This window comes from Gracilinanus agilis, chromosome 3 (assembly GCF_016433145.1).
Source record: "Gracilinanus agilis isolate LMUSP501 chromosome 3, AgileGrace, whole genome shotgun sequence".
In the NCBI taxonomy this organism is placed as follows: Eukaryota; Metazoa; Chordata; class Mammalia; order Didelphimorphia; family Didelphidae; genus Gracilinanus; species Gracilinanus agilis.
This window is the reverse complement of record NC_058132.1, coordinates 337,575,254-337,602,608: the sequence shown is the minus strand read 5'-3', so window position 1 is coordinate 337,602,608 and position 27,355 is coordinate 337,575,254. Positions and strand designations below refer to the sequence as shown.

Genomic DNA, 27,355 nt, shown 5'->3' with positions numbered 1-27,355 from the left:
CTTATCCAAACCATAAGAAGTCAAGCAAGAAAGACTCTCTCCCTCCCTGCCACAATTAAGTCCAGGAGGCCTTTGATCAGCACCACTCTCAGACATCAGCCTAGCTCCTAAAGCTATTATCCAACAGAGCAAATCTTCAGAAGAGTTTTGCTTTCCCCCACTACCACCAACACCAAGTGCTAATTACAAACAGGAGCTGCAGCCCCAACATCCTCAGCAGCTACTCAAATCCCCAAAAGAACATTTTCATAACTTAAGTCATCAGCACTGTCAAATAGCTAAATAATCTGAAACCCAGATGGTCTTATTAATGAAAATGACAATAAAGGAAAATGCATTACCATTTGCTTTGTCACTAAACCCGAAAGATCACTGATGGGGTCTTTTCATCAGCCAAAACCACTTCTATGTATTGTCTCCCCCATTAAAATATGAATTCCTTAAAGGTAGACACAGTGATGTTTATTTATTTGTAATCTCAGTTCTGTAAAGCATGTAGGGGAGGGGAGGAAGGGAAAAGGGAATAATCATTTATAGATGCAAGGGCAGTTCTGCAATGATAGAGAAAGGAAATGTAAATATTCATGGAGGTGGTATTTGGAATCAAGGGCAATGGGAGAGTTAGCCCTGAAAAGAAGGCTACACAATGCTCTGAGATCAGACGGAAGATAGTTTAAATGAGGACACTGGTTTAAATAAACAAATACCGAAAGTTTCAGAGATCTTGGAATAAGTCATTTAGATATCATCTCAATTACATAGGAGTAAGGTTATTGGCTAAAAACTAGGGGAAAGTAGGCTATTGAGGAAAATGTTTAGAATAGTTAGGGAAGTGTGCTAGGGAATCCAAACTGATTTACTAGGCATCAGTAACTATCCAATTGAATGAATGAAAAAGCATTTATTAAAGTATTTGTTAATTAGAATTTAAGTTCCTAATAGAAAGTTCCATGAAAGTAAAGGGTATTTCATTCTAGGTATTTGTACCGCCAATGCCTAGCATGGTACCTGGCATACAGTAGACATTTAGTAAATATTTAATTGTTGCTCGACTTGTTAGGCACTTTTTTCTGTGTAAGACACATTGCTAAGAGCTGGGGATACAAACACAAAAGTGAGAGGGTCTGAACTCTTAATAAGCTCAAATCATAAAAGAGAGAGACGACATATAAATGGGTGTGATAGCCAGGGAAGGTAATGTCTGAAAAGTCATGGCAATAACTTGATTCATAAGTAAAAGTCACATTAGATATGGATACTTCCTATTCAGTTTTCACTCTCTATTTAACCTCTATAGTTAAACAGGCCCACAGATTTGAGATCATCCAGCAACCTCTCTCCTTTCTGGAATGACTGTGGTATTCATCTATGCCATCTATGTTAACCAATCATTCTGATGCTTGGTCTTAATAACTTTTAAACTATAAGTTCCTTAATCTCTCTGGGCTTCAGTTTCTCAATCTGTAAAATGAGGGATTTCTTCAGATATAAAAAATTATAATTACATACCAAAAATTGGCAGTGGACCCAGTCAAAAGTTTCATGATTTTTGTCAACAGCATTCCACTGTCCAGAAGACAGGAGCTACACAGAGTTTGAGATCAGTATAATGGGAATGGTGGATGACCACCTTCATCACTACTTTCCACCACTGAATGGTCTCATGAATTCCAAAAATCTCCATTTAAGTAGAGTTCAGCTAAGTTACTTCCTCATTTCTCACCTGACTATACTAATTTGGGACTTCTCCATCATGTCCCCAAGTTGAGTCAAGTACCTCTACCTCCTTCTCAGCTTCCTTTTGTGGGTTGGCTTCCACTACTAGATTGTAAATTCATGGAGGCAGCTTCGTAGCTCAATGGATTGAGAGTCAGGCCTAGAGATGGGGGAAGGGGGGGGGGCAGTGTGTCCTGGATTCAAATCTGTCCTCAGATACTTCCTAACTATATGATCCTGGGCAAGTCACTTAACCCCCCATTGCCTAGCCCTTTCTGCTCTTCTGCCTTGGAAACAAGTATGGGTTAAAAAAAAAATTATAAGCTCATTAAGGGCCAAAAACTGTATTTGTTATTTGTATCCCCAGCATTTAGCTATGTCTGACACATTGTAGATGCACTGTGGAAATGGTCTAAACGGGGGAAAAAAACATAATAGATAATAGATAAGAAAAAATATAGGATAAAAATCATAATGAAAATAAAGAAGACATCTATGAAGAGTAAGAAAGAAGTTAAGTGGGAAATTAGGAAATTATGGTAAAGAAAGGAAGTTTCAGACTTCAAGGTCTTAAGAAATATTATTGGGACAGTTAGGTGACTCAGTGGCTTGAGAGCCAAGTTGAGTCAAGTACCTCTACCTCCTTCTCAGCTTCCTTTTGTGGGTTGGCTTCCACTACTAGATTGTAAATTCATGGAGGCAGCTGTATAGCTCAATGGATTGAGAGCCAGGCCTAGAGATGGGGGAAGGGAGGGGGGGCGGCTCGTCCTGGGTTCAAATCTGGCCTCAGACACTTCCTATGTGACCCAGAACAAGTCACTTAACCCCCATTGCCTAGTCCTTACAGAGTATTGATTCTAAGACAGATGGTAAAGGTTTTTAAAAAGTATTGTTTAAAATTGTAACTACCCTGAAGAATGACTGAAGCAGAATAGTGACAGTTGCAGGAAGTGAAATACAAGGAACTCTGATTACAAAAAGTATCAAAAGAGTTATCAATGCAGACAATGAAGTCCCTAATGATGATAGAAAAGGTAGTATGAAGTCAAGATAGCTAGGTATTGAAGTAGATAAGAGTACTGAGCCTGGAGTCAGGGAACACATCTTTCTGAGTTCAAATCTGGTCTTAAGACACTAACTATGTGACCCTGGGCAAGTCACTTAACAAATTCATTAAAAAACTAGTGGAGTCTTCATACACAAATGTCTCTTGGATGAATATCTTTTATAATGAAAAAATAATAATGTATATGTTTATACAGTTTACAAATAATTTTCACACCCATTATTTTATTTGATACAATAATTCTGTGAGACAGGAGGAGGAAGTATTTATTATCCCTATATTTTAACAAATTATGGAAAAAAATGAAATGATCTGTCCAAGAGTATACATCTAATAAATGGTATGATACTTCTTTATCACCAAATTAAAACAGTATGGGATTGGATAAATAATGAAATCATGGTAAAAATGTTAAGAAATTTCATAGTTCAAGTTTTTTAAAGGAGTTGAGATGAACAAAAATTAAAAAGAAGCTAAAGATAATAGATCTTTTGCATATACACATATATTTCCATCTATTTAAGGTTCATAATGAAGAAATTAACAATAAGTGTAAGGTAGAACAACTGACATATAACAGTACAGAAATTCCTAAAAGTAAATACTAGGTTGTTTTTATTTTTTGTCTTTGGATCTTGTGCCTAAGGACACAGTGATTAACACATAATGGGCATTTTAAAAGTCTTTTAAACAATACTCCAATTATTAATGAAAAGCTGGTATCACTATTGAAGAGTGAAATGGTGGTGTGAGCAATAATACAACCCCTCCCCCAATGCAGGTTAAATTTTTTTAACTATCCTCCAGATGAGATTAGGGACAGAAAGGTAGTGTAATGGGCCTGGAGTCAGGAAGACCTGTGTTCAAATGCAGCCTCAGACATATACCAGCTGTGTGACCCTGGGCAAGTCACAGCCTTATTTGCCTGTTTCCTCATCTACAAAATAAGCCTTAGGGGGTAAAAAAAAACAACTCAGTATCTTTGCCAAAACTGAAATAACTGAACAGACTATCCTAACTCAGGAAGCTTAAGTCTCCAGTTATAGAATCACTTCCTTACTAAGAACAAAACAGCCAAGAAAAGCTCCAGGAATAATGCTTAGGTGGTAAGAACTATGAACAGCTCGGGCAAGGAAGCTGGCTCAGCTCAAATAACTTGGACAGTCCATAATGTATATATGCTTGTTGAACATTCTGCTACAGCTAAGTGAATCTCCTTTTTGCTCAAACTTTTGAGTGACCTTAAAATGCCTCATTCTATTCTGATAATCTAACATCAACTATATACTGGTAACTGATCTGAGTGAGCTCCAACCCTGAACAATTAGTATAATCAGTAGGATTGAACAGAATGATCTGGATGAAGCAGGAGATATGCACTATGGGGCCTAGATTGGCTTCATGCTTCAGGGGGAGCTTTTGGTAATACCTCTAGAGAAAATAGTTATTTATAAGAACCTTCTCCTGTCCCAGGAATCTCAGAGAGTAAATTAACTGCCTACAGCCATTAAGCAAGGAGAGATCAAGGTGAATATGCCTAATGTACTTAAGAACAGTATCTTAAAGATAACTGCAGCAAAACGGTCTTTTAGAGCCACACTAGATGTATTGTTTTCAAGCCTCCAAGCACAATAATTTAAGCAATTAAATTATCTCCAAGTTCTACTAAAGGATTTCCCAAAACCCAGTTTCCCTTCAAAGCCATCAGAATGAATTCAATTTGGGGTAATTAAGGATTCCCAAACTATTCCCAGTCTCAGTAGAACGAGATAAAGGCAGAAGAATGAGGTGTGTACAGCCAAGCCCAGATTCAGAGGCCTTAGTGACCAGTTATCTTTGCTTCAGAGGGAGGTTTTGGAAATAAGATTCCCTCAGAGTTTTTAGGATTGGAATGGGGAATGAATTGTTTAGTTTTAAATGGTTTTCAACAAAGCAAGCAAGTATAACAAAGGCCTGGGCTTTGTCTTTACCTGAGCTGGAAATTCCTTGTCTTGATAGCAAGGATAATGCGTTTGAAATGCAGGAACTTCTGGGCCCCAGAGTGGGGCCAAATGGAAGCAAGAGAAATTAATTTCCTACACTAGAAAAGGCAGCCACTGACAGGCAGGAGAACCCAAGCCCTGACATGATTAGCAAGAATCCTTTGGAGTCACCTGAGCTTATGTGAAACAGATATAAAGACAAAAAACAAAACTTTTCCTTTTCTCAAAGACCTTAATGAGGGGTAAACAACATTTTTGTTGTTGTTTAGTCAGTTTGGGTAATTTCTGACTCTTCATGATCCCTTTTGGAGGTTTTCTTGGCAAAGATAATGGAGTGGTTTGCCATATCCTCCAGCAGATAGGGTTAAATGACTTGCCTAGGTTCACACAGATATTGTGTGAGGCCATATCTGAACTCTAGTCTTTCTCACTCCAGGCCCAGCACTTTATCCCCTGTGCCCATCTAGTGGCCCTGACAATATATGCAGAGACAAATACAAAACATAAAATGTAACTTTCAAGGGGTGATGGAAGCTAGCAACTGGAAATAATCAGGATGGGCCTTTTCTATGAAGGAAGTGGACCCTCAAAAGCAGAGTTCTTAACCTTTTCTGTCATCGACTCCTTTCGACTCTCAGAATGTTTTTTAAATTCATAAAAATAAAATACATAGGATTGCAAAAAAAATCAAGTATAATGAAATAGTTATCAAAACTTTTTTTTTAAAAATCAGGTTGATGGAGATGGAGTCAAGATGGCAGCTTAGAAGCAAAAGTCAAGTCCTCTGTGAAAAACCTTCCACACCAATCAAAAAAAAAAGAGCTTTGAGGGGGACACAAAACCAAATCCAACAATAGGACAAAGCTGGGGGACCATCCTGCTCAATTCAACGTAAAAGATATGCAAGAAAAGGTTAAATTCTTGGGTTTAAGGGAAAAAAAAAAAAGAAGGTCGCAGGGCCCCTCCCCCACATACTGTGCTGATACTCAGAAGGTTACTGGGAATTTTAGGGCTAGTGCTCTAGCCCCAAGGGAGTACCTTGCTACCATAGCTATGCAAGGCTCAGGGCTCTGACCTCCCTGCAGTGAGGCAGCTGGAGAAGAAGGGTAGAGAAGAGGGTAGCCTAGTCACAGCCTTCAGCCACCACTCCTCCATCTTGGGCCTCTGCCTCTGGAGGTTTGGGTCTCAGGGCACAGCTAGCTCTGCAGATCAGTTCCCTGGTTTAATCAAGTCTAGCAATAGTGCATATAAGAAGCATTCATAGGGCAGAGAAGCTCAATTTCCAACACCCCTCCCCCACCTACTGTTCTGAAACCCACAGTTAAGAATCTAGCTGACTGGGATCCCAGGGTGAAGGTCTGACCAGCCAGCAGGCAGGATGAAGCAGGCAGAAAGAAAGAGAGGAGGAGGAGGAGGATTAACTACTTTCAGCCTCCACACCTTCACCTTCACCTTCAGCTTCTGCTGGCAGCTAGGGAAGATCTGGCCTCAGAGTTCATTAATACAGTAGGTCAGCTCCAACACTCTAGTTACTCAGCAAGAGAGCAGAGAAGCCCCTTCAGGACAGATTAGCTCAAACCCACAGATCCAGCAAATAAACAGATATAGCCAATGGAAGTGGGAGGAATATGAGTAAACAACAGAAAAAGAAAAAAGAAATTACAATTGACAGCTTTTATCCAGGTAATGAACAAAGAACAAATGGAACAAAGGAAGACCAAAAAGCAAAAACTCAGAAACTCCAGCAAATTGGACACAGGCTTTGGAAGAACTCAAAACACAGTTCAAAAAACAATTAAGAGAGACTGAAGAAAATTGAGAAAAGAACTTAAAAAGCAAAATAGGTCATCTGGAAACAGAGGCACATGAACTAAAACAAGAAAATAGTTTCTAAAACAAGAAAATAGTTCCTAAAAAGGCAGAATTGACCAGCTTGAAAACAAGGCAAAGAAAGAGAAAGATGACCTACAAAGAAAAACAGAACAAAAGGAAAAGGAGGATCAAAAAGCCAGGGATGAAATTCAGTCTTTAAAAATTAGAATCCAACAATGAGAAGAAAATGACTTCACAAGGCAGCAAGTCTATAAAACAAAATAAAAAGAATGAAAAAATTGAAGAAAATATAAAACACCTCAAAACAACAGAACTGGATAATAGTTCCAGGAAAGACAATTTAAGAATTATTAGACTACTGGAAAATCATGACAAAAGAAAAAGCCTAGACATCATTCTAAAGGAAATTATCCAAGAAAACTGCCCTGATATTCTTGAACAAGAGGATAGAGATTGAAAGAATCCACAGATCACCTCCTGCACTAAATCCCCAATTGACAACATCCAGGAATGTTATAGCCAAGTTCAAGAACTTTCAAACCAAGGAAAAGATAATACAAGCTGCTAAAAAGAAACCATTCAGATATCATGGAACCACAGTTAGGATAACACAGGACCTGGCTGTATTCAGACTGAAGGACCGGAATGCATGAAATATAATATTCCATAAAGCAAGGGAACTGGGTCTACAACCAAGAATCACAACTACCCATCAAATCTACTATATTCTTGCAGGGGAAAGTATGTTCATTTAATAAAATAGAAGACTTCCAAGCATTCATAAAGAAAAGACCTGACTTAAACAGAAAATTTGATGCCCAAACACAGAACTCAAGAGAATCACCAAAAGGTAATTAAGAAAGGGGGAAAAAATTTTTTTAGGGGACCCAATATGTTCAAAGGATTTGTATTCCTATAGAAAAGATGATATTAATAACTCTTAAAAATTGTTACTGTAATCAGGGTAGCTAGAAGAAATCTACTTAGAGGGTATAGTGACAAACTGTATAGGATGATATGTCAAAAAAATATTTAAAAAAACTAGGGGTAAAAAAGAGGATAATACTAAGAGAAATGGGAAAAGAGATAAAATGGGGTAAATATATATTTCATAAAGAAGTACATGGGGGGTGAGTAGAGAAGACTAATACAATGGAAGGGTGGAAGAGATTGGCAACAGGTAATACTTAAATCTCACATGCGTTGAAATTGACTCAGAGAGGGAAGAACAATCAGATCCATTGGGGGAGAGAATTGTATTGTGTTCTATAGAGAAGGGTAAAAAAAGGACTGGTGGGGAGGGGAGCAATACAAGGGAGGGAGAGGTTGGGGAGGGGGGTCTTTTAAAAGGCACTGCAGTAAGAAGGGAATAAATAAGAGGGGAGGGGTGGGAAGAGGAGTGACATTAGGAAGGGTAAAGGGAGGAGACTGACTAAAAGTTAAAAGTTGGAGGGGAGAATAAGAAGGATAAGAGAAAAGGCAGACTCAAAGAAGGAGGTCAAGATGGAGGGAAATACACAGACAGTAATCATAATGGTGAATGTGAATAGGATGAACTCACCAATAAAAAGGAAGTGGATAGCAGAATGGATTAAAAACCAGAATCCTACCATATGTTGTCTACAAGAAACACACTTGAGGCAGGTAGACATACACAAGGCAACGGTAATAGGGTGGAGCAGAATTTACTGAGCTGCAACTGAGACAAAGAAGGCAGGAGTACCAATTATGATCTCAGACAAAGCTAAAGCAAAAATAGATCTTATTAAAAGAGATAAGGAAGGTAATTACATCTTGATGAATGGCAGTATAAATAATGAAGAAATATCAGTACTCAATATATATACACCAAATGGTACAGCATTCAGATTTCTAAAGGAGAAACTAAAAGAGCTTAAGGAGGAAATAGATAGTAAAACCATACTAATGGGGGACCTCAACCTTCCTCTATCAGAACTAGATAAATCAAACCAAAAAATAAATAAGAAAGAATAAGGGAAGTTAATGAAATGTTAGAAAAATCCGAGCTAATAAGTATCTATCTGGAGAAAAACAAATAGGGATAAAAAGGAATATACCTTCTTTTCAGCAGCACTTGGCACATATATAAAGATTGACCATGTACTAGGGCATAAAAACATTGCAAAAAAATGTAGGAAAGCAGAAATAATAAATGCAATTTTTCAGAACATAATGCAATAAAAATCATAATCAATAAGAGCTTGTATAAAGGCAAATTTAAAATTAATTAGAAACTAAATAATCTAATTCTTGGATTGGTGGATCAAAGAACAAATCAAAGAAACAATTACTAATTTCATTGAAGAGAATGACAATGAAGAAACAACTTATGAAAATCTATGCAATACGGCCAAAGCAGTACTCAGGGGAAAATGTATATCCCTGAGTGCAATGCGTATCAACAAATCAGAGAGGGAAGAGGTCAATGAATTGGGCATGCAACTTAAAAAACTAGAAAGAGAGCAAATTAAAAATCTCCAGATAAAAACTAACTTGGAAATCATAAAAATCAAAGGAGAAATTAATAAAATTGAAAGTAAAAGAACTATTGAACTAATAAATAAGACTAAGAGGTGGTACTTCAAAAAACAAATAAAATAGATAAAATACTGGTTAATCTAATTTTAAAAAGAAGAAAATCAAATTAACAGTATCAAAAATGAAAAGGGGGACCTCGCCTCTACTGAAGAGGAAATTAAGGTAATTATTAAGAACTATTTTGCCCAATTATATGGTAATAAATATGACAATCTAGGTGAAATGGGTGAATATTTTAAAATATATAAATTGCTTAGATTAAAAAAAGAGGGAACAGAATACTTAAATAATCCCATCTCAGAAAAAGAAATTGAACAAACCATCAAGGAACTCCCTAAGAAAAACTCCCCAGGGCCAGATGGATTCACAAGTTAATTCTATCAAACATTTAAAGAACAACTAATCCTAAAACTATAAAAACTATTTGACAAAATAAGCAAAAAAGTTTTGCCAAATTCCTTTTATGACACAAATATGGTACTGATTCCAAAGTCAGGCAGACCAAAAACAGAGAAAGAAAACTACAGACCAATTTCCTTAATGAACATAGATGCAAAAATCTTAAATATGATACTAGTAAAAAGATTCCAGCAAATGATCATGTGGATTATACATTATGATCAGGTGGGATTTATACCAGGAATTCAAGGATGGTTTAATATTAGGAAAACCATTCACGTAATTGACAATATCAGAAACCAAACCAACAAATATCACATGATTATCTCAATAGATGCAGAAAAAGCCTTTCACAAAATACAACACTCATTCCTATTGAAAACACTAGAAAACATTCCTAAATATAATAAACAGTATATATTTAAAACCATCAGCAATGATCACATGATTTGATGGGGACATAATTGGGGATGTGGACTTTAAACAATCACCCTAGTGCAGTGATGGACAAACTTTTTAAAGAGAGGGCCAAAGAAAAGGAAATGCTCATCTGTCAGTCTGTTTCTAAGGCAACTCTTTCGAAGTTTCATTGTATTGTATCCTACTCATTGTATTTGTCAGATTAGGAATAATGTTGCAGGGTCAGATAGAACTTTTCAGGGGACCGCATCTGGCCCGCGGGCTGTAGTTTGCCCATCACTGCCCTATTGCAAATATTAATAATATGGAAATAGATCTTGATCAATGACACATGTAAAACCCAGTGGAAATGCTCATTGGCTATGGGAGGGGGATGAGAGAAGGGGAAGGAAAGAACATGATTCATGTAACTATGGAAAAATATTCTTAATTTAATTAATTGAACTTAAAAAAAAATACCATCAGCAAGTATCATCTGCAATGGGGATAAGTTAGAAACCTTCCTAATAAAATTAGGAGTGAAGCAAGGATGCCCGTTATCACCTCTATTATTTAACATTGTACTAGAAACACTAGCAGTAGCAATTAGAGAAGAAAAAGAAATTGAAGGGATTAAAATAGGCAAAGAGGAGGCTAAACTATCACTCTTTGCAGATGACATGATAGTCTACTTAAAGTATCCTAGAGAATCAACTAAAAAGCTAATGGAAATAATTAACAATTTTAGCAAAGTAACAAGATACAAAATAAAGCCACATAAACCACGGGTTTCCAGGGTAAAAGAAAATTATGCAAGCAGCCAGAAATAATGAATTCAAGTTGAGGAGTCAGTCAGTATCACCCACAATTTAACGGTCATAACTATAAAGATGCTGAGGGGACATAGAGATCCTCTTACAGTAGAGATGTGTAGGGATTTACCAGCCCACAGTGACAGGAAGTGAGGTAGGAAAAGGTTATAAAAGAGGCCAGCATAGTTGGTCAGACTGGAGGCTGCTGTAACAGTTAGGAGTGGCAGTTTGGGCTGTCAGTTGTTGACAGTGAGGACTGGCAGTTGCTGGGAAGTTGGCTGCTGGGAATTAGTCGGGTTGGTGGTTGGCCTTTAGTTGCTGAAATATAAAGGTGGGTCTGAGCTTACAGAGAGGGCTTTCTTAGCTTTAGCCTTTAGAGGGCTTTTTGACCTTTTCTGGGTTGGGAAGTGGCTGGTCTTCATTGACAGACATAATTGGGGTTGGAATAAACACTGATTGGGTTGGTTTTGATTGGGCTGGATTGGGTTGGAACTTATTGGGTGGTTGTTATTAGCGATAGTTATAGGTAGATATAGGCAGTTTTAGGTAGTAATTATAGGTAGTTATAGGATAACTAATAGACATTAGGAAATTTTCTTTCTCTACCTCTTTCCTATATTTCTCTCCTCTACTATATTCATTTTACTATATGCTTTTACTATCTCTATTTTAATTAAACTAAATTGTTCATTGTTAAAAGCTGCCAGAAGTTTTCTTTTCTCTGGCTTAAAGGGATAATATTAATTTACAACTCTACTATATTCTCCTTAAAACTATTATTAAAACCTGCTCTCTTATTTTGTCAAAACTCTTAATTTAACCCTTACAGAATACAATAGTCTAGGAAGCAAAGCATATGAACTTACAGCCCATAACCAGTAAAAATGAGTATAATGGGGGGTAGCTTGAAGGCTCTTTGGATTGAGAGCCAGGTTTAGAGACAGGAGATCCTGGGTTCAAATCTGGCCTCACTTACTACCCCGGGCAAGTCACTTAATTCTCATTGCTTAGCCCTTAACACTCTTCTGCCTTAGAACTAATACGGAGTATTGACACTAAGTAATAAGGTAAGGGTTTAAAATAAATTAATAAAAATGAGTATAATGCCACAATGGAAAAATTGGACCTTTTATGAAAGAGAATACTTCCAAATATCCTTGATGAAAACCCCAGAGCTTTTACAGAAGTTTTGAAGTCCATATGTAGGACTTAAGAGAAAAAGGTAAATGTGATCGAACAATGATAAAGAACTAAAAGAAGATAAATTGTTCACATCCTAATATGGGGAGATGATTTATATTCCCTTTAAACCCTATCATCATCAAGAGTTCATAGAGGCTGTCTAATGGTCTAATGTGAACAAAGTTCAGGAGTGGTTCTGTTATGTCTCGATGATCTTAATAGAATAAAGGAAAGAGAAAGAGGAATACACTGGAGAAGGAAGGGAGAGTAAAGGGAGAGAAAAATCATCTCACTGAATTAGGGTATACAAATAGACATCTATTTAAATAAGGGAGGGGATAGAGAGAGTGGTTAACAATAATTTTTATTTTTTTGAATAATTTTGATTACATTAAATTAAAAAGGTTTTGTACAAACAAAACCAATGCAACCAAAATTAGAAGGGGAGCAACAAATTGAGGGAAAAATCTTTATAACAAAAACCTCTGACAAAGGTCTAATTACTCAAATTTATAAGGAGCTAAATCAATTGCATAAAAAAATCAAGCCATTCCCCAGTTGATAAAGGGGCAAGGGACATGAAGAGGCAATTTTCAGATAAAGAAATCAAAACTATCAATAAGCACATAAAAAAGTGTTCTAAATCTCTTATAATCAGAGAAATGCAAATCAAAACAACTCTGAGGTATGTTATAAGGAAGGAGAGGATTTGAGCATATGAGCAGGATCTGCAGAGGAGATGCAGATACAGAGGAAAGATTCTAGAATGTGAGAGTGGAAGAGGGGAGCCAGTTACTGGGTTTGGAGCTGAGTCTTTTCTCTGGGTTTGACCTGAAACGGCTGGCTACTTTCCTTTGGCTGTTTTAACCTTGTCTTTCTCATCTTCCTGTTTCCCTGCTGATTGATACATCTACAGAGATTCCTATTGTGATCCTGAACCATCTGGGCCATCTGTCTGTAAGAATTAGGTTTGAGATCCTTCTGGATCCAGAACCTCTTCCTGGGGCCTGTCCTGACTAATTGCCAAAGCTAACTACTTCTATTACCATCAAAAGTGGGGTTTGGGATTAGTGTAGGTTTATCTACATTAGGGACCGGATCTTCAGACAGATAGTTAAGGATCAGAGTAGCTCAATTTCTGTGAAGGCTCTCGATGACAAGACATATAGAATTGAGAGGGAGGTTTAGGTAGTTGTTATTAGCTTAGGATTGTCCAAATCCCCTTTTCACCTTCCGTTGTTATAATAAACTAAAACATCCCTTTTATATATTGGTCTGTGTTTGATACCTCTGCCTGCATGGGGTATGTTAGCCTGTCAACCCACTGTCAACCTACTGACACTGGTTCTGTTGACCTTCCCAAACAGTTTAATCTTCTGATACTGGCCTAATTAAACATCTAATCCCATCCCCAAAACCCACTGACATTACAAGTACCACCTCACAACTAGCAAACTGGCTAATATGTCAGCAAAGGAAAGTAATAAATGTTGGAGGGGATGTGGCAAAATTGGGACACTAATGCACTGCTGGTGGAGTTGTGAATTGATCCAATCATTCTGGAAGGCAATTTGGAAGTATGCCCAAAGGGCTTTAAAAGACTGCCTGCCCTTCCAGCCATACCACTGCTGGGTTTATATACCCCAAAGAGATAATAAAGAAAAAGACCTGTACAAAAATATTTATAGCCACACTCTTTGTGGTGGCAAAAAATTCGAAAATAAGGGGATGTCCTTCAATTGGGGAATGGCTGAACAAATTGTGATATCTGTAGATGAAATACTATTGAGCTAAAAAGAATAATGAACTGGAGGAAATCCAACTGGAATGACCTCCAGGAATTGATGCAGAGTAAAAGGAGCAGAACCAGGAGAACATTGTACACAGAGACGGATACACTGTGGCACAATCGAATGTAATGGACTTCTCTACTAACAACAATGCAATGATCCTGGACAATTCTGAGGGACTTATGAAAAAGAATGCTATCCACATCCAGAGAAAGATTTGTGGGAGTAGAAACACAGAAGAAAAACAACTGCTTGATCACATGGGTCAATAGGGATATGATTGGGGATATAGACTCTAAATGATCACACTAGTGCAAATATCAACAATATGGAAATAGGTCTTGATCAAAGACACATGTAAAACCCAGTGGAATCGTGCATCATCTATGGGAGGGAGTAGGAAAGAGGGAAAGAACATGAATCTTATAACCATGGAAAAATATTCTAAATTAATTAAATAAAATTTCCCCCACAAAAAAAACAAATATTAATAATATGGAAATAGTTCTTGATCAATGATACATGTAAAACCCAGTGGAACTGTTCATTGGCTGTTGGAGGGACCTGGGAGGAGGGGAGGAAAAGAACATGAATCATGTAACCATGGAAAACTATTCTAAATTAATTAAATAAACTTAATTTTAAAAAGAATGTATAAAAATATTTATATTTCTGAAGAATAGAATGAGACTTTTAAGGGGGTACTGTAAAAATAAAAGGCAAAAAATAAACTATTTATTGAAAATATAAGGATAAAAAAGTATTTCTAACTCTATGGGGTTCTAACTCCACCCAAATAAAACTCCCCGGTTCCACAAGGAACCACTTGTCCTGTTTTCACAGGCTACACTAATCCTTCCTGATCTGACTAACCCAAATTTTAACTATTCTAAATAAACTACAACTGTTATCCTTATAATTCTTAACCTTCACCTTCAGGTTAAAAAAATAACAAAGGCTAGTTGGTTGAGTCTCAACAAGAATCAAGTCAGCACTCTGAGCCTTAGCAGACTCAGAGTCCAAACCAAAGACCAGGTCTTTCTTTAGCCTTCTCAGAGTTAAACAATCTATAAAAACAACAATAGATAGTCACTAGAGTTTCCCAAGTTGGGAAAGAAAAACACTTAACTCCTTCAGGTCTTTCTCTCCTTTTCTTTTACCTCAGACAGGAGAGAGAATCTGTCAGTGACTCAGCCAACTGCCAGAAACCAACTGGCACTCCCAGAGAGAGTAACTGTCACAGAAAAATCATTAGACTTGAAACTGACCCTCTTTATCAGCTAGGTTTGAAACTCCAATTCTTTCTCAAGTCAGCTTCTCTACTTCTTATCTCTAACCTAATATAACAAGATCTAATTTCTAAAATCATCTTCATAATTTCCCTACTTCAAGCATATGGAGAGATAAAAAAAAAATCTCTCCATATGCTCGCTGTTCTATGTAATTCTAAAGCTATACCTAACATTATTATTATTTTCCCCAAAAAAGTCTTAATCTTATGCTTATCTTATCCTATTCTTATTGCTACACCTTATCTATGCTAACCTGAAGTAGGGATATAAATCAAAGAAAAGAAAATTCCAATGAAAACAAATAATCAATGAAAACATTCTTGCACAAATGTAAGGGCAAAACATACAATTACAGAAATGCAAAATGCGAAATACAAACTTTTGAAAAACTTCTGAAACAATAAGGTAGTTACAAAACCCAATTTAACTTATGTTTTACAAAAACTAAAGTCTATCTAAAACAATAACTATGCAAAACTTCTGCAAAATGCATTTTACAAATCCTATATGAACAATTCAAATGAAACTCTTTACTATGCTAAGACCTTATCCTGTTGCTAATACAGAAAACCAAAACTACATTAAAACTCAAAATCAACTTGCTTTACTAATATAATCAAAACTTTACAACAATTTAAGCATATATACATCTATAGAAATATACAGATCTGTACAATTTCTATACCTATGTATATGTTATATGCAAACTATTTACATGTTGCAGGAGAAAAATAAACTTCCCCCTTTAAGATAGTCTAAGAAAACATTAAAGATTTTCTTTTGAAAGATATGTATGTTTTCTTGATGTTATCTCCTAGGAATACATAAAGTATTTCTGTGAGATAAAATATTATTAATTTAACGTGTATAATTATTATTATCTTCCCAAGGTGATTTACCAGTATTTATTTATTTCTATGAATACTGATCACCTGGTTACGATTTTGCAGAGTTTGTAAGAAATGTTTCTTATATGTATGTTATTTTGTAGTGAATACTTACCAAATCTTCAAAGTCACCTCCTCTGCTACTATCTTCGTGCTCTTACTATGAAGTGTTTGTTTGCAACTATAATGACAGTGTAATGTTAGAATGGAGCAAAAATTTTATAGTTCGTGTCCATAATCAATCTGTGTTCCTCTTCTCTGTGTTGAATTTTTTCTGCAATGTCTTTGTTACAGTTCAAGTGTCCTTTTTGCTGTCATCTTCTGTTTCTTCTATATCATCTTCTCCTTTGTCTCGATCTTGATCTGTCTCCAAATTATTATTCTTCTTCTTGAATAATTTCTTCTTCTGATGCCTTTTTGCCTACAGCCATGTTATCTGATGTAATTTTTTTCTGTTGCTGTTGCTTTTTTCACATGCAAGCAATGTAGTCATGATTCTTTCTCTAATACATGAACAGCTGAAGGTGTTGTCAAAATAACATGGAAAGTCCCTATGGGGACAGCTGGGTAGCTCAGTGGATTGAGAGCCAAGCCTAGAGACGGGAGGTCCTAGGTTCAAATGTGGCCTCAGACACTTCCCAGCTGTGTGACCCTGGGCAAGTCACTTGATCCCCATTGCCTACTCTTCTGCCTTGGAGCCAATACACAGTATTGACTTCAAGATGGAAGGTAAGGGTTTAAAAAAAAAAAAAGTCTCTACCCATAATGGTTGTGTTGCTCTAGTTCTATTAAAATTTTTTATATAAATTGAATCTCCAAGTTTTATTGTATGGAGTGCATAATCTAATGGACCCCCTTGAGTTAAAATTCCCATTTCTTATAATCCTCTAACCCTCTTTTGTAACTCTGTGATTTATTTAGCAAGTGTAAGATCTCCTCCAAGTATAGACACATAAGCCATCTTAAAACTTTTTGCCTGCAATGGTGAATCTCCAAATAATATTTCATATGGTGAGATATGCACATCTTGTCTTGGTCTAGTGCACAGATAGAAAAGCACTAAAGGCAAAATTTCTGGCCACTTCAAATGAGTTTACATGCATAATTTCCCCATCATACTTTTTATTTCTCTGTTTAGTCTCTCCACCTGACCAGAACTATAAGGGTGATAAGAGACATGAAAATTTGAAGTGATACCCAGATTCTCATAAACTTGTTTTAGAACCAAATCTGTAAATTGTCAGAATCTAGTCTCAGTGGTATACCAAATCTTGGAATGATTTCTTTCAACAAGATTTTGGCTACAAAGCTTGATGTGTTTTTGCTAGATGGAAAAGCTTCTGGCTATCTAGTTAGTTGGTCCACTATCACTAGACAAAATTTAAATTGTCCTGATTTGGGCATGTTAATATAATCTATTTGCAAGTGCTCACATGGTGTGTGAGCTAGTGGATGACCACCAAAAAGCCTTTTGCTTAAATATGCTTTAACTAAATTGTGCACACACAGAACAAGCTAAGCAGATTTTATTTGCCACGGTGCTAACTTCCAGAGCTATCCAAGTTCTTTTAACAGTATCAATTAATACGTGTGTCCCAAAATGACCCTTTTTGTGTATTTCTTGGCAGATTTAAGAGTAAAATGCTTTTGGAAGAATTGGTTTTCCCATTGACATTATCCAAATCCCATTTTCTTTTCTAGCTCCAAAAATCTGCTCCCACTTTTGAACTTCTTTGTTGTATGCTTTTTCTAAATCTGTGGTACCTCTCACAGAGAGATTCATAATGCAAGCTAGAGCATTTTGTGCAGCATATCATTCAGCCATATCCACCTTACGATTTCCTCTGGCGATTAAGCCTTGTCCTAAAGAATGCCCTTTACAGTGAATCACTGCCAACTCCTTTGGTAGTTGGACAGATGACAGTAATTCTCAAATTATTTCTGCATGAGTGATTCTTTTTCCACTAGATGTTAAAAATCCTCTCTGAAGCCAGAGAGAACCTACCGCATGGCAAATTTCAAATGCATACTTGGAATCAATGAAAATATTTGCACGTTTGTCTTTTGCAAGCTCATATGCATATTTTAAAGCAATTATTTCTGTTCCCTGAGCACTTAGGTTCCTAAGTAGTGAAGCAAAGCATAGGGTTTCAAATTCACTTACTACCACAGCACCTGTAAATTTCATTCCATTCTGCATATATGATGATCCACATGTGAATAAGATTAGGTCAGGGTTGTAATAGGGAGGAATTTGGGAAAAAGGTAATGGACTAGAGTGGAGAGACGGAAGTTTGATGGAATGGAAGAAACCAGGAAGTACAGCAGGAGATCTCAGAATCCTGGGGAAGGAGTCTGAGGGAGTTAACAGTCATTTGGGAGAGAGTGGGGAACTGTGGAGAAGTAAACAGCTCCTGAACTAAGCTCTCTCCTGATTCTGTGGGAAACCTACCAAATCATCTACTTTGGTTCCTGTTATTCCTCTGTGATCCCAGACATTGAAGTGACATCCAGTGACCTCTCAAGAGAACCTATCAATGACAGTGACCTGGAATTCTGAGTTACCTTGGTGGGCTTTAACAACACCTGGGTGACTAGGTCACTCCTGGCACCAGCTCCTGATTCAACAGCTATCTCTGGTTTTTATCAAAGACTATATTTGTATGGGCTTAGCCTAAGTAGCTAGATAGGATGGTGGGAATTTAGGTAGAGAGGCGGTCAGTATTGGTCCAACTCTGCTGGACACAGAAGAGATCCATGAGGATCAGTGGGATTCTGGGAAAGGTAGTTAATTATTAGTGATAGTGACTTTTTCCTAGCCCTCCATCCTTACCTAATCCAAATAATCATTTATAATAAACTTGTTATTGTTTGAAAGCTAGAGTCAGATTGTGTATTCAAGATTCTCAGGACAGGGAGTAGCCATCTTGCTCTCTGTGCCAGGGAGGATTCACCAGCAACAGGCTTGAATTGAACCAACCTCATTTACAAGACCAATTATCATCTTACTAACACCTCTTATAGTTGTCAAGAGGTGTGTCTGACAGGTTTTTTCTCTAGGTCTTTCTATTAATTGCACTATAGTTTCACAATCATGCAATGGTTCCCCCTGTGTTGGTAAATTGGGTAATAATGTAGCTGGATTTAAGGTGTTGTACCTCTTTAGTGTTATATGTTCATTCCCCAAAAGCACTATGTCATATTTAGCCAGGGGTTGATCTGAAATGCCTGTGTTCTGAATTTTTGCAGAAGTGCCTCGACTTCATGTGAACAATAAACTGAGGTGGGCCACCCAACACAAAATCTGCAGATTTGGTAACAAGCAATGCATTTGCTGCCACCCCTCTTAAGCATGGAGCTTATTCCTGTGGCTATGGGATCTAGCTGACTGGGATAATATGCAATAGGACATTGATTTGGTCCTAAGCTCTGCATCAAAAATCCTGAAGCTATTCCCTTTCGCTTGTGGACACAGAGTGAGAATGGCTTTGAATAATTAGGGATACCCAGAGCAAGATCTAATAATATTGCTTCCTTTAACTTTGTAATTGCAAAATACAAAATGCAAACTTTTGAAAAACTTCTGAAACAATAAAATACAGTTATAAAACCCAATTTAAGTTATGTTTTACAAAAAACTAAAGTCTATCTAAAATAATAACTAATTTCTAGTATCATCCTTATAGTACCCATCAAATGGGGAATGGATAAAAAAGCTTGATATATAAATGTGATGGAATACTATTGAAGGGAATGGTTTCAGAGAAATTTGGAAAGACTGGTATGAACTGAAAAAGAGAGTGAAGTCAACAGAAGGAGAAGACAATTTATGCAAAAACAACAATGTGGGTAAAAGCAACTTTTATAAGCATAATAACCAACCTTGCTTCCAGAAGACTAAAAGCTAAAGCATGAGGTACACCTCCTGACTGAAAGGTAAAGCCTGAGAGTGCAAAATGAGATGGATTCTTTTTTAGGCATGTTCAAGGGGGAAATTTGTTTTAATTAGCTACATGTTTGTAATGGAGTTTGTTTTTCTTTAGTTCTCAACTGGGGTGGGGAAGAGTAGACTAGGAGGGAGAGGAGGATTTTTCCCAATTGAAAAAATATAAACAAGTAAACAGATGAAAGAATAAGTAAAACTATAGAGAATTACTTTCTCAAATCCTATAATTACAAAAGAACATAAAGTATATATATTTACAGTTGGAAACACCCTTAAGATTTATCAAATGCTATCCTTTCATTTAATAAATGAGGAATCAAGACCCATAATCTCATCAATTTGGGCATTTTCTCTGCTAACAATCACAAAATTTCAGATATGGCACATACCTCAGCAAAAGACCTCATTAATTTCTCCTCAGCAACTCACTAGTAACCAATCTTCAGATGATAAAAATCTCCTAAATTTGCTAGATTAGTCCTCTGGTGACAAACTTTTTCACTAGACCCACAACTGATGCTCTTCTAGGTTAGTGAAACCTACCTGAACTTGTGCTCCACTGGCATGGCCTTCAAGAACTCAGGGTCATTCCCATACCATGCTGAGGCATTGGAGTAGGAATTTTGTGTACTTAAAATATTATGTGAATATCATCATCTCAAATACTATATAATAAGAATTCATAATCTCTAGCCTATTGTGATCTATGAACTTTAAAATATATTCAAATAAAGTGCCACTCCACAGTGTCCCAAAAGTCCTAAGACTTCTGGAATACCTTGTATATAGGTAATAATGATAATAATAATAATAATAATAATAATAGCTAACATTTATGTAGCACTTTAGGGTTTGCAAAGCCTTTTACAAATATTATTTCATTTAGTCTTCACCATAACCTTTGGAGATAGGTATATTATTATCCCCACTTAATAGCTGAAGAAACTAATGCAAAAGAAGGTTAAGTAACTTGTTCAGGGCCACATAGCTAATAAATGTCTGAGGCCACATTTGAACTCAGCTCTTCCCATTACTAGGCCTAGTGCTCTATCCATTGTGCCACCTAGCTGCCTTCAAAGCTCTGGAAAGCAACTGAGAAAAATTTCAAGTCAAAAAAATGTTCATTTTAAGACCTTGCTAAAACAAATTTATATGCAAATCTTGCAATTATATAATTAACTAAAATTGTAAAAATACTTTTAAAATGTGCAAAACATCAATTATTTCCTAAATACGAGATATATGACAGCATGCAAAAGTCAAGGGAAACTCAAATACATGGTTCCTGCTCTCTGGAAGATTATAAACTAAAGTCTAAATAACTTAAAGACAAAAACATATACAATGGCATACAAATGGAAACTAATTTTTTTTAATTTTAAGAAACCAGCTTACAAAACAAAGAGTTTTTAAGAAATGCAAAAGGAAGACATGCTTCTTTCCCATTTGTCATTAGATTATCAGGGAATCTTAACCTTTTTTGTGTCATGAACCCCTTTTGCAGTCTAGTAAAACCTATGAAGCCTATCTCAGCATGATGGTTTTAAATGTATAAAATACATAGGATTACAAAGGAAATCAATTATGATGAAGTAAAAATGTAATTGTTTTCCTATAGAAGTTTACAACATCCCTGAAACCTTTCCACTCACTTATCTATTGACCTAGATTTGATGGTCGGCTTACAGACAAATGTAAAGAATGAAGAGCAACCAGGAAAAACGTGTATGAAATGATGCAGTGGAGAAAAAAGTAGAGCTCAAAGAATATATACAATGACAGCAACAACATAAATAAAATAAATACTGATTGTGTTCCAGGCTCACTTATTCTATGAGGAGGCAGGAAAACAAGAGATATATTAGAAAATGAATGTGGGGGACAGCTAGGTGACAGTGGACTGAGAGGCAGGCCTAGAGAAGAGAGATCCTGGGTTCAAACTGGCCTCAGATACTTCCTAGCTGTGTAACCCTGGGCAAGTCACTTAATCCCCATTGCCTACCCCTTATTGCTCTTCTGACTTGGAACCAATACACAGTATTGATTCTCAGATGGAAGGTAAGGGTTTTTTTAAAAAGAAAAGCAAAGAAAAAAATCAATGTGATGTTTATAAAAACAAAAATTATCACTAAATTTTAAAAAATGAAATGGTCAATTTGTCTTAGTAAAGAAGTAGAGGAGTCTGGGTATAGGGTAGAGAACTGCTGAATACTCTAGTTTTGCTGAACTGTTTCTTTGTTACAAGGAATGGTTCAATAGAGAAAATAAGTAGTATGTATATATTTTTAAAGGAATCAATAAAATGTATAATTTAGATGCAAAATTAAAAATCAAACTTGAAGGGACAATGTATCCTGGAAAGTTTGTTTATATATTTTTTAGGAAGTGTCTTGTGTCCAAAAATAGTACCAATAAGTTTTACATTAAGAAACATCACAGCAAAACAAAGAAACCTGAAAGATCTCCTACCCAACGGTTTTCCTAAACATTTAACATTTATTTTAACCTCTAAATAATATTTACTTATCCTCAATATATAATCAGTCATCCTAATACACAAATTTCCCTGGTTAGCAGACACTATCCTAACAGTTTTATCTGTATATTTGAAAACAATCTCTTAAATTCAAGATTAGAACATCTGTAACCAATTCTGATTTTTTTTTAATCAGCTTACTACAGAAGAATGAAAAATTCCACATCAGCAGATTACATGGATTTCAAGCAAACACAGTGACTGTGGAAAAAAGCAGCAGGGTTCAAAACAAGATAAAAGAGGAAAAGTAGTCTAATGGTCTCCAAGATGGGTTCTTGGGGGGAGGGGGACTGGACTAGCAAGTATAATCAACTTGTTGGAGAGTGGGAAAATGGGTCATAATGCCCCCTTCTCCTTGTTTCTTAATAAAATCATATGCCCCGTTTTGCCCTTTAACTTAAAACATTCCTCACTTATCCCCTTCCTTCATGCTATTGGGGATGAAGTGGGGTGCTTCTCTTCTGCTCAGGATGGTTATACCAGGATGGCATTAGCTGTCTAGAAAAAAATCTCCTATCTTCCTCCTAGCATTCCCACATACTATTTATTCCCTAGATCACCTGATGGTGTGCCCAGATTATCCATTAACAGTCAAGATCTCTGGAGCAAGTAGCCAGTAAGGACTCCCCACACCTAACTTTTTATTTTTTCAGATGGAAAGAATGAAAAGCACAAGAAGAGCAGGGATGGATGAATTATATTATCTTCTGTTCCCCACTCACTCCTCTTCCAAATTTCCCTATGTTCCATTGAAGGTACCAGCATCCTTCCCAGTTTCCCAAGTTCTCAACCTCTTTGTTATCTCTGACTTGTTTACCCAAGAAACACTCTTCAAAGTTACCAACAATTTTTTAAATTGTCACTGATGGTGGTGGCCTTTTCTCAGTTCTTATACTTTTTGTGTATATAATAGTATGATCTCTCTGTAACATTTGATAATGTTGATCACCCCCTTCTACCACATACATGTCTCCTCTCATCTTTGGGATACTGAAAATCATGTCATCTATAAAAACTCTCATATTAAAAACTAACCCAGAAACTTTTCCACCCTACTTACAAATCTTCTAATTGAAGAATTTCAGTGGGTTTTGAACTCATTTATTTAAAACACGTATTTTTTAAATCAAAGTTTACAAGAACAAATGACTGTTGGGGTGCCTAAGTGGCTCAATGGATTGAGAGCCAGGCCTAGAGATGGAGGTCTTGGGTTCCATTTAACCCCCAATGACTAGCCTTTACTGCTCTTCTGCCTGGAAACCAATACTTAGTATTGATTCAAAGATAGGTGATAAGCTCTTTGTGGTGGCAAAAAATTGGAAAATGAGGGGATGCCCTTTGATTGGGGAATGGCTGAACAAATTGTGGTATCTGTTGGTGACGGAATACTATTGTGCTGAAAGGAATAATGAACTGGAGGAATTCCATGTGAACTGGAATGACCTCCAGGAATTGATGCAGAGTGAAAGGAGCAGAACTAGGAGAATGTTGTACATAGATGGATACACTGTGGCACAATCGATTGTAACGGACTTCTCTACTAGCAGCAATGCAATGACTCAGGATAATTCTGAGGGACTTATGAGAAAAAAGCTATCCACATCCAGAGAAAGAACAGGGAGTAGAAACAGAAGAAAAACAACTGTTTGATCACATGCTGTCGATGGGGATATGATTAGGGATGTAGAGTCTAAGCAATCACCCTAATGCAAATATTAATAATATGGAAATAGGTCTTGATCAATGATACATGGAAAATCCAGTGGAACTGCTTGTTGGCTATGGGAAGGGGATGGGAGGTGAGGAGGGAAAGAACATGAATCACGTAACCATAGGAAAATATTCTTAATTAATTAATTAAATTAAAATTTTCAAACCACAAAAAAAAAGCTAGGTGGCAAGTGTTTTGTTTTGTTTTTAAAGTGACTACTATCAATCTAGCATTCATCGACCTTTCCTGAATTAATGTGGTACAAGTGGAAAGAGTACCCAAAAGCTTCTGGAGTCAAACAACCCAAATTTGGGTCCCAGCTCTGCCACCTAACAAATGCATGACCTTAGGCAAGTCACTTGACATCTCCCTCTGGGCTTCTATAAAATGAGGGGATTGAATAAGAAGACCTCTGAGGTTTCTCTCATCTCTAAATATATGATCCTATGATCCCTCACACACACAAATTGACCTACCAGCTGTTCTGTGAACTGGATATGCCATGAACCAGCTTATGCTTTTGCACAGATTGTCACTCCTAAACTTGAAATGTCTTCTCTTCTCATTTCTAAATCCTAGAATCACTAGCTTTTTTCTAGGCACAGCCACATGCCATTCCCAGCCTTTCTTGATTTCTCACACACCACACCCCAGTTATTACTGGTTTTTGCTTCCTAAAATTACTTTGTATTTGCTTAACTAGGTACATACTCCATTTCTCTGGTGGAATTTATGCTCCTTACGCAAGAGCTATATTTCATTTTTTGTCTTTGTATCTCCAGTCTCTAGTAGTGTCTTGCACAAAAGTAGTCACTTAATAAATGTTTAATTGAATTGCTGAATTTAAAAGACAGACCAAAAAAAACTTCTGCAAAGTCAGGAGCTAAAGGAGTTTACTAAATGAGGACAATAATCAGACAAGTCACTGTTCAGCAGAAAAGGAAAAAAATCTCAAAACCTACTTTTCAAGGCCATCAATTTACTGAGGCATAGAAGGAAACCACATAAAAAGTAAAAGCAACCCAATCATGTTCACTTGATTGTACAACCCCCAATCTCACCCCGATCTCCTCTTTTGCCTTAAACTCCCATCAGAACTTTCCACCTATTTTTCCAAATATATTCAAACATTATTCTCCATGGAATAAAGCTAGACTTCTTATTGTTTTTCACACTTAATCTTTGTACTGGCATGCTCCTATGTCTACAATGCGCTCTCCTCAGCTCTGCCTCTTAGAAACCCTTTTTCTTTAATATCAACCTCAAGTGCCCTATCTATATGAATGCCACCCGGCTACTGCCTTCCCTTTAAAAAAAAACCCTTATATTTATTCTGTACATATTTATAAATACAAAAAGCAATGTGGATGAGGGAAGATGAATGGCAGGCATCAAGTCTGAGTGGGACCCTAAACAAGTTATTCAATCTCAGTGCCCCAAGTAACTCAGGCTAGAAATATAAGCTATTAGAGAAGGTATATCACATGACCTAAAAGAGTAAAGGTTTCTCACCAGGAGTCCCTTACTCAAATGTATATGTATGTACGCGTACATACATATACTCCTTCCTCCTTTCCAAGAATCTAAACTCTCTGAGGTCAGTGGTCATTTTATTTTTCTTTGTATTCCTAGGGCTTTGGCATAGCACCTAATACTTAGTATAGCATGGCCCATACTAAGTATTTAATAAATGCTACTTGATTAACTGAAACCCATCAAGTCTGTCCCACCCACCACTACACTCTCCACCCTTATCCTCAAAGATCTATAGATTGGAACTAGAGTTCCCCAAATTCCCAAATTTACACCTTACCAACTCCAAATCTCCATTTTACCCAAACCTAACCTGCACAGCCTACCTCAACCCCTAACACTATTGGTGGATTAAAATCCTCATCCCCTAAACCCTTTTACTTCCTTGTTCTCTTCCCTTTAGCCCCACTTCCTAGTCCAGTGGTCTATCATCTTACCCTCACACACCTTCATCCATACATTCACATCTGTACCCATAATAATAACTATTAGCATTTATACAGTACTTTACAAATATTTGCACAGCATTTATATTTACAAATATGTTGATGTAGCATTTTACAAGTATTATCTCATATGATTCTCACAGTCCTAAGAAGCAGATGCTATCATCATTCCTATTTTACAGTTGAGGAAATTGAAGCACAGAGATGATCATCACCTATTTAAAAAGCCTCTAAGGCAGGATTTGAACTCAGGTCTTCCTGAGTCTATCCATTGCTACAACTACCTGCTCAGCCATATGTTCACACACTCACAGACATCAAACCATTCCCACTCATACTTACATATTCTATCTCACAGGAACAATATACACACTGACATACTCATAAGGGGCACAGGTACATACACTCAGAATGACACATTCACACCTTGAAATTCACATACTTGTACTCCAACGGAAACACACGGACAGATTCACTCATAAGGCCACACATTGATATTCACAATCACACACAAACTGACACACTGACATTCACACTCACACATTCCCACTCACGGGGACACACCCAATCACAATTACACACTGACACACTCATACATACACAAAGGGTCACACATTTGCACATTCATAAATTCACAGGGATACACATTTGCAACCACACAAACACTTGCCCTTACACATCAACAATCACAGACTCTGGCACACCCATTGACACTCTCAGAGACACACAGGGTCACACCCATTCACAGTCATACTCTCAGACTGGTACTGACACCAAGCACACACTCACAAGTCGGAGGCACCCACACTCACACACGTCTTCTCCCAGGAGCCTCCTCCGTCCGCCGGGCTCCTGCCTCAGAAACCCCTGCCTGATCTTCGGCCCCTCCTAGAGCCTCCCCCCCCCAACCCTAAACCCCTGTCCGCCCCACCGGCCCAGCCGAGCCCAGACGCCGCTGCCTCAAAGAGCTCAGGCCCGAGCCTGGCCCAGTTCTCCTCTGCTCCTCACCGTGAAATCCCCAGAGCCTGCGAGCCGGACCTCTGGTCCGCTTCCGATCCCGACAGATTCTACATCCCCTGCTGCCACTGGGTCTGGGTCCAGGCCCCCCAGGGGCTCGGCCAGAGGCCCCGGCTGCAGCTCAGGCGCTCCCTGCTCCATGGCGACGGGATCAGCTCACCCAGTGCGCCTGCGCAGCAGCCTGCCAGCCTCCGCCTCGGAGCCCCTCGGAGTCCGTGGTCAACTGAGGGGGGGGCGGGGGGAGAAGGA

At 37.4% G+C, this 27,355-nt stretch overlaps 1 protein-coding gene across 1 annotated transcript in view; it reads right to left on the bottom strand.

The window, feature by feature from the left end:
* The window catches only part of SNX4 (sorting nexin 4), a 107,037-nt gene extending 79,790 nt beyond the window's left edge, over positions 1-27,247 (bottom strand). The window contains exon 1 of the mRNA XM_044670029.1: positions 27,098-27,247. Coding sequence (XP_044525964.1) covers positions 27,098-27,247 — 150 coding nt within the window. The remainder of the gene's footprint in view (positions 1-27,097) is intronic.
* Between the last annotated feature and the right edge of the window lie 108 nt (positions 27,248-27,355).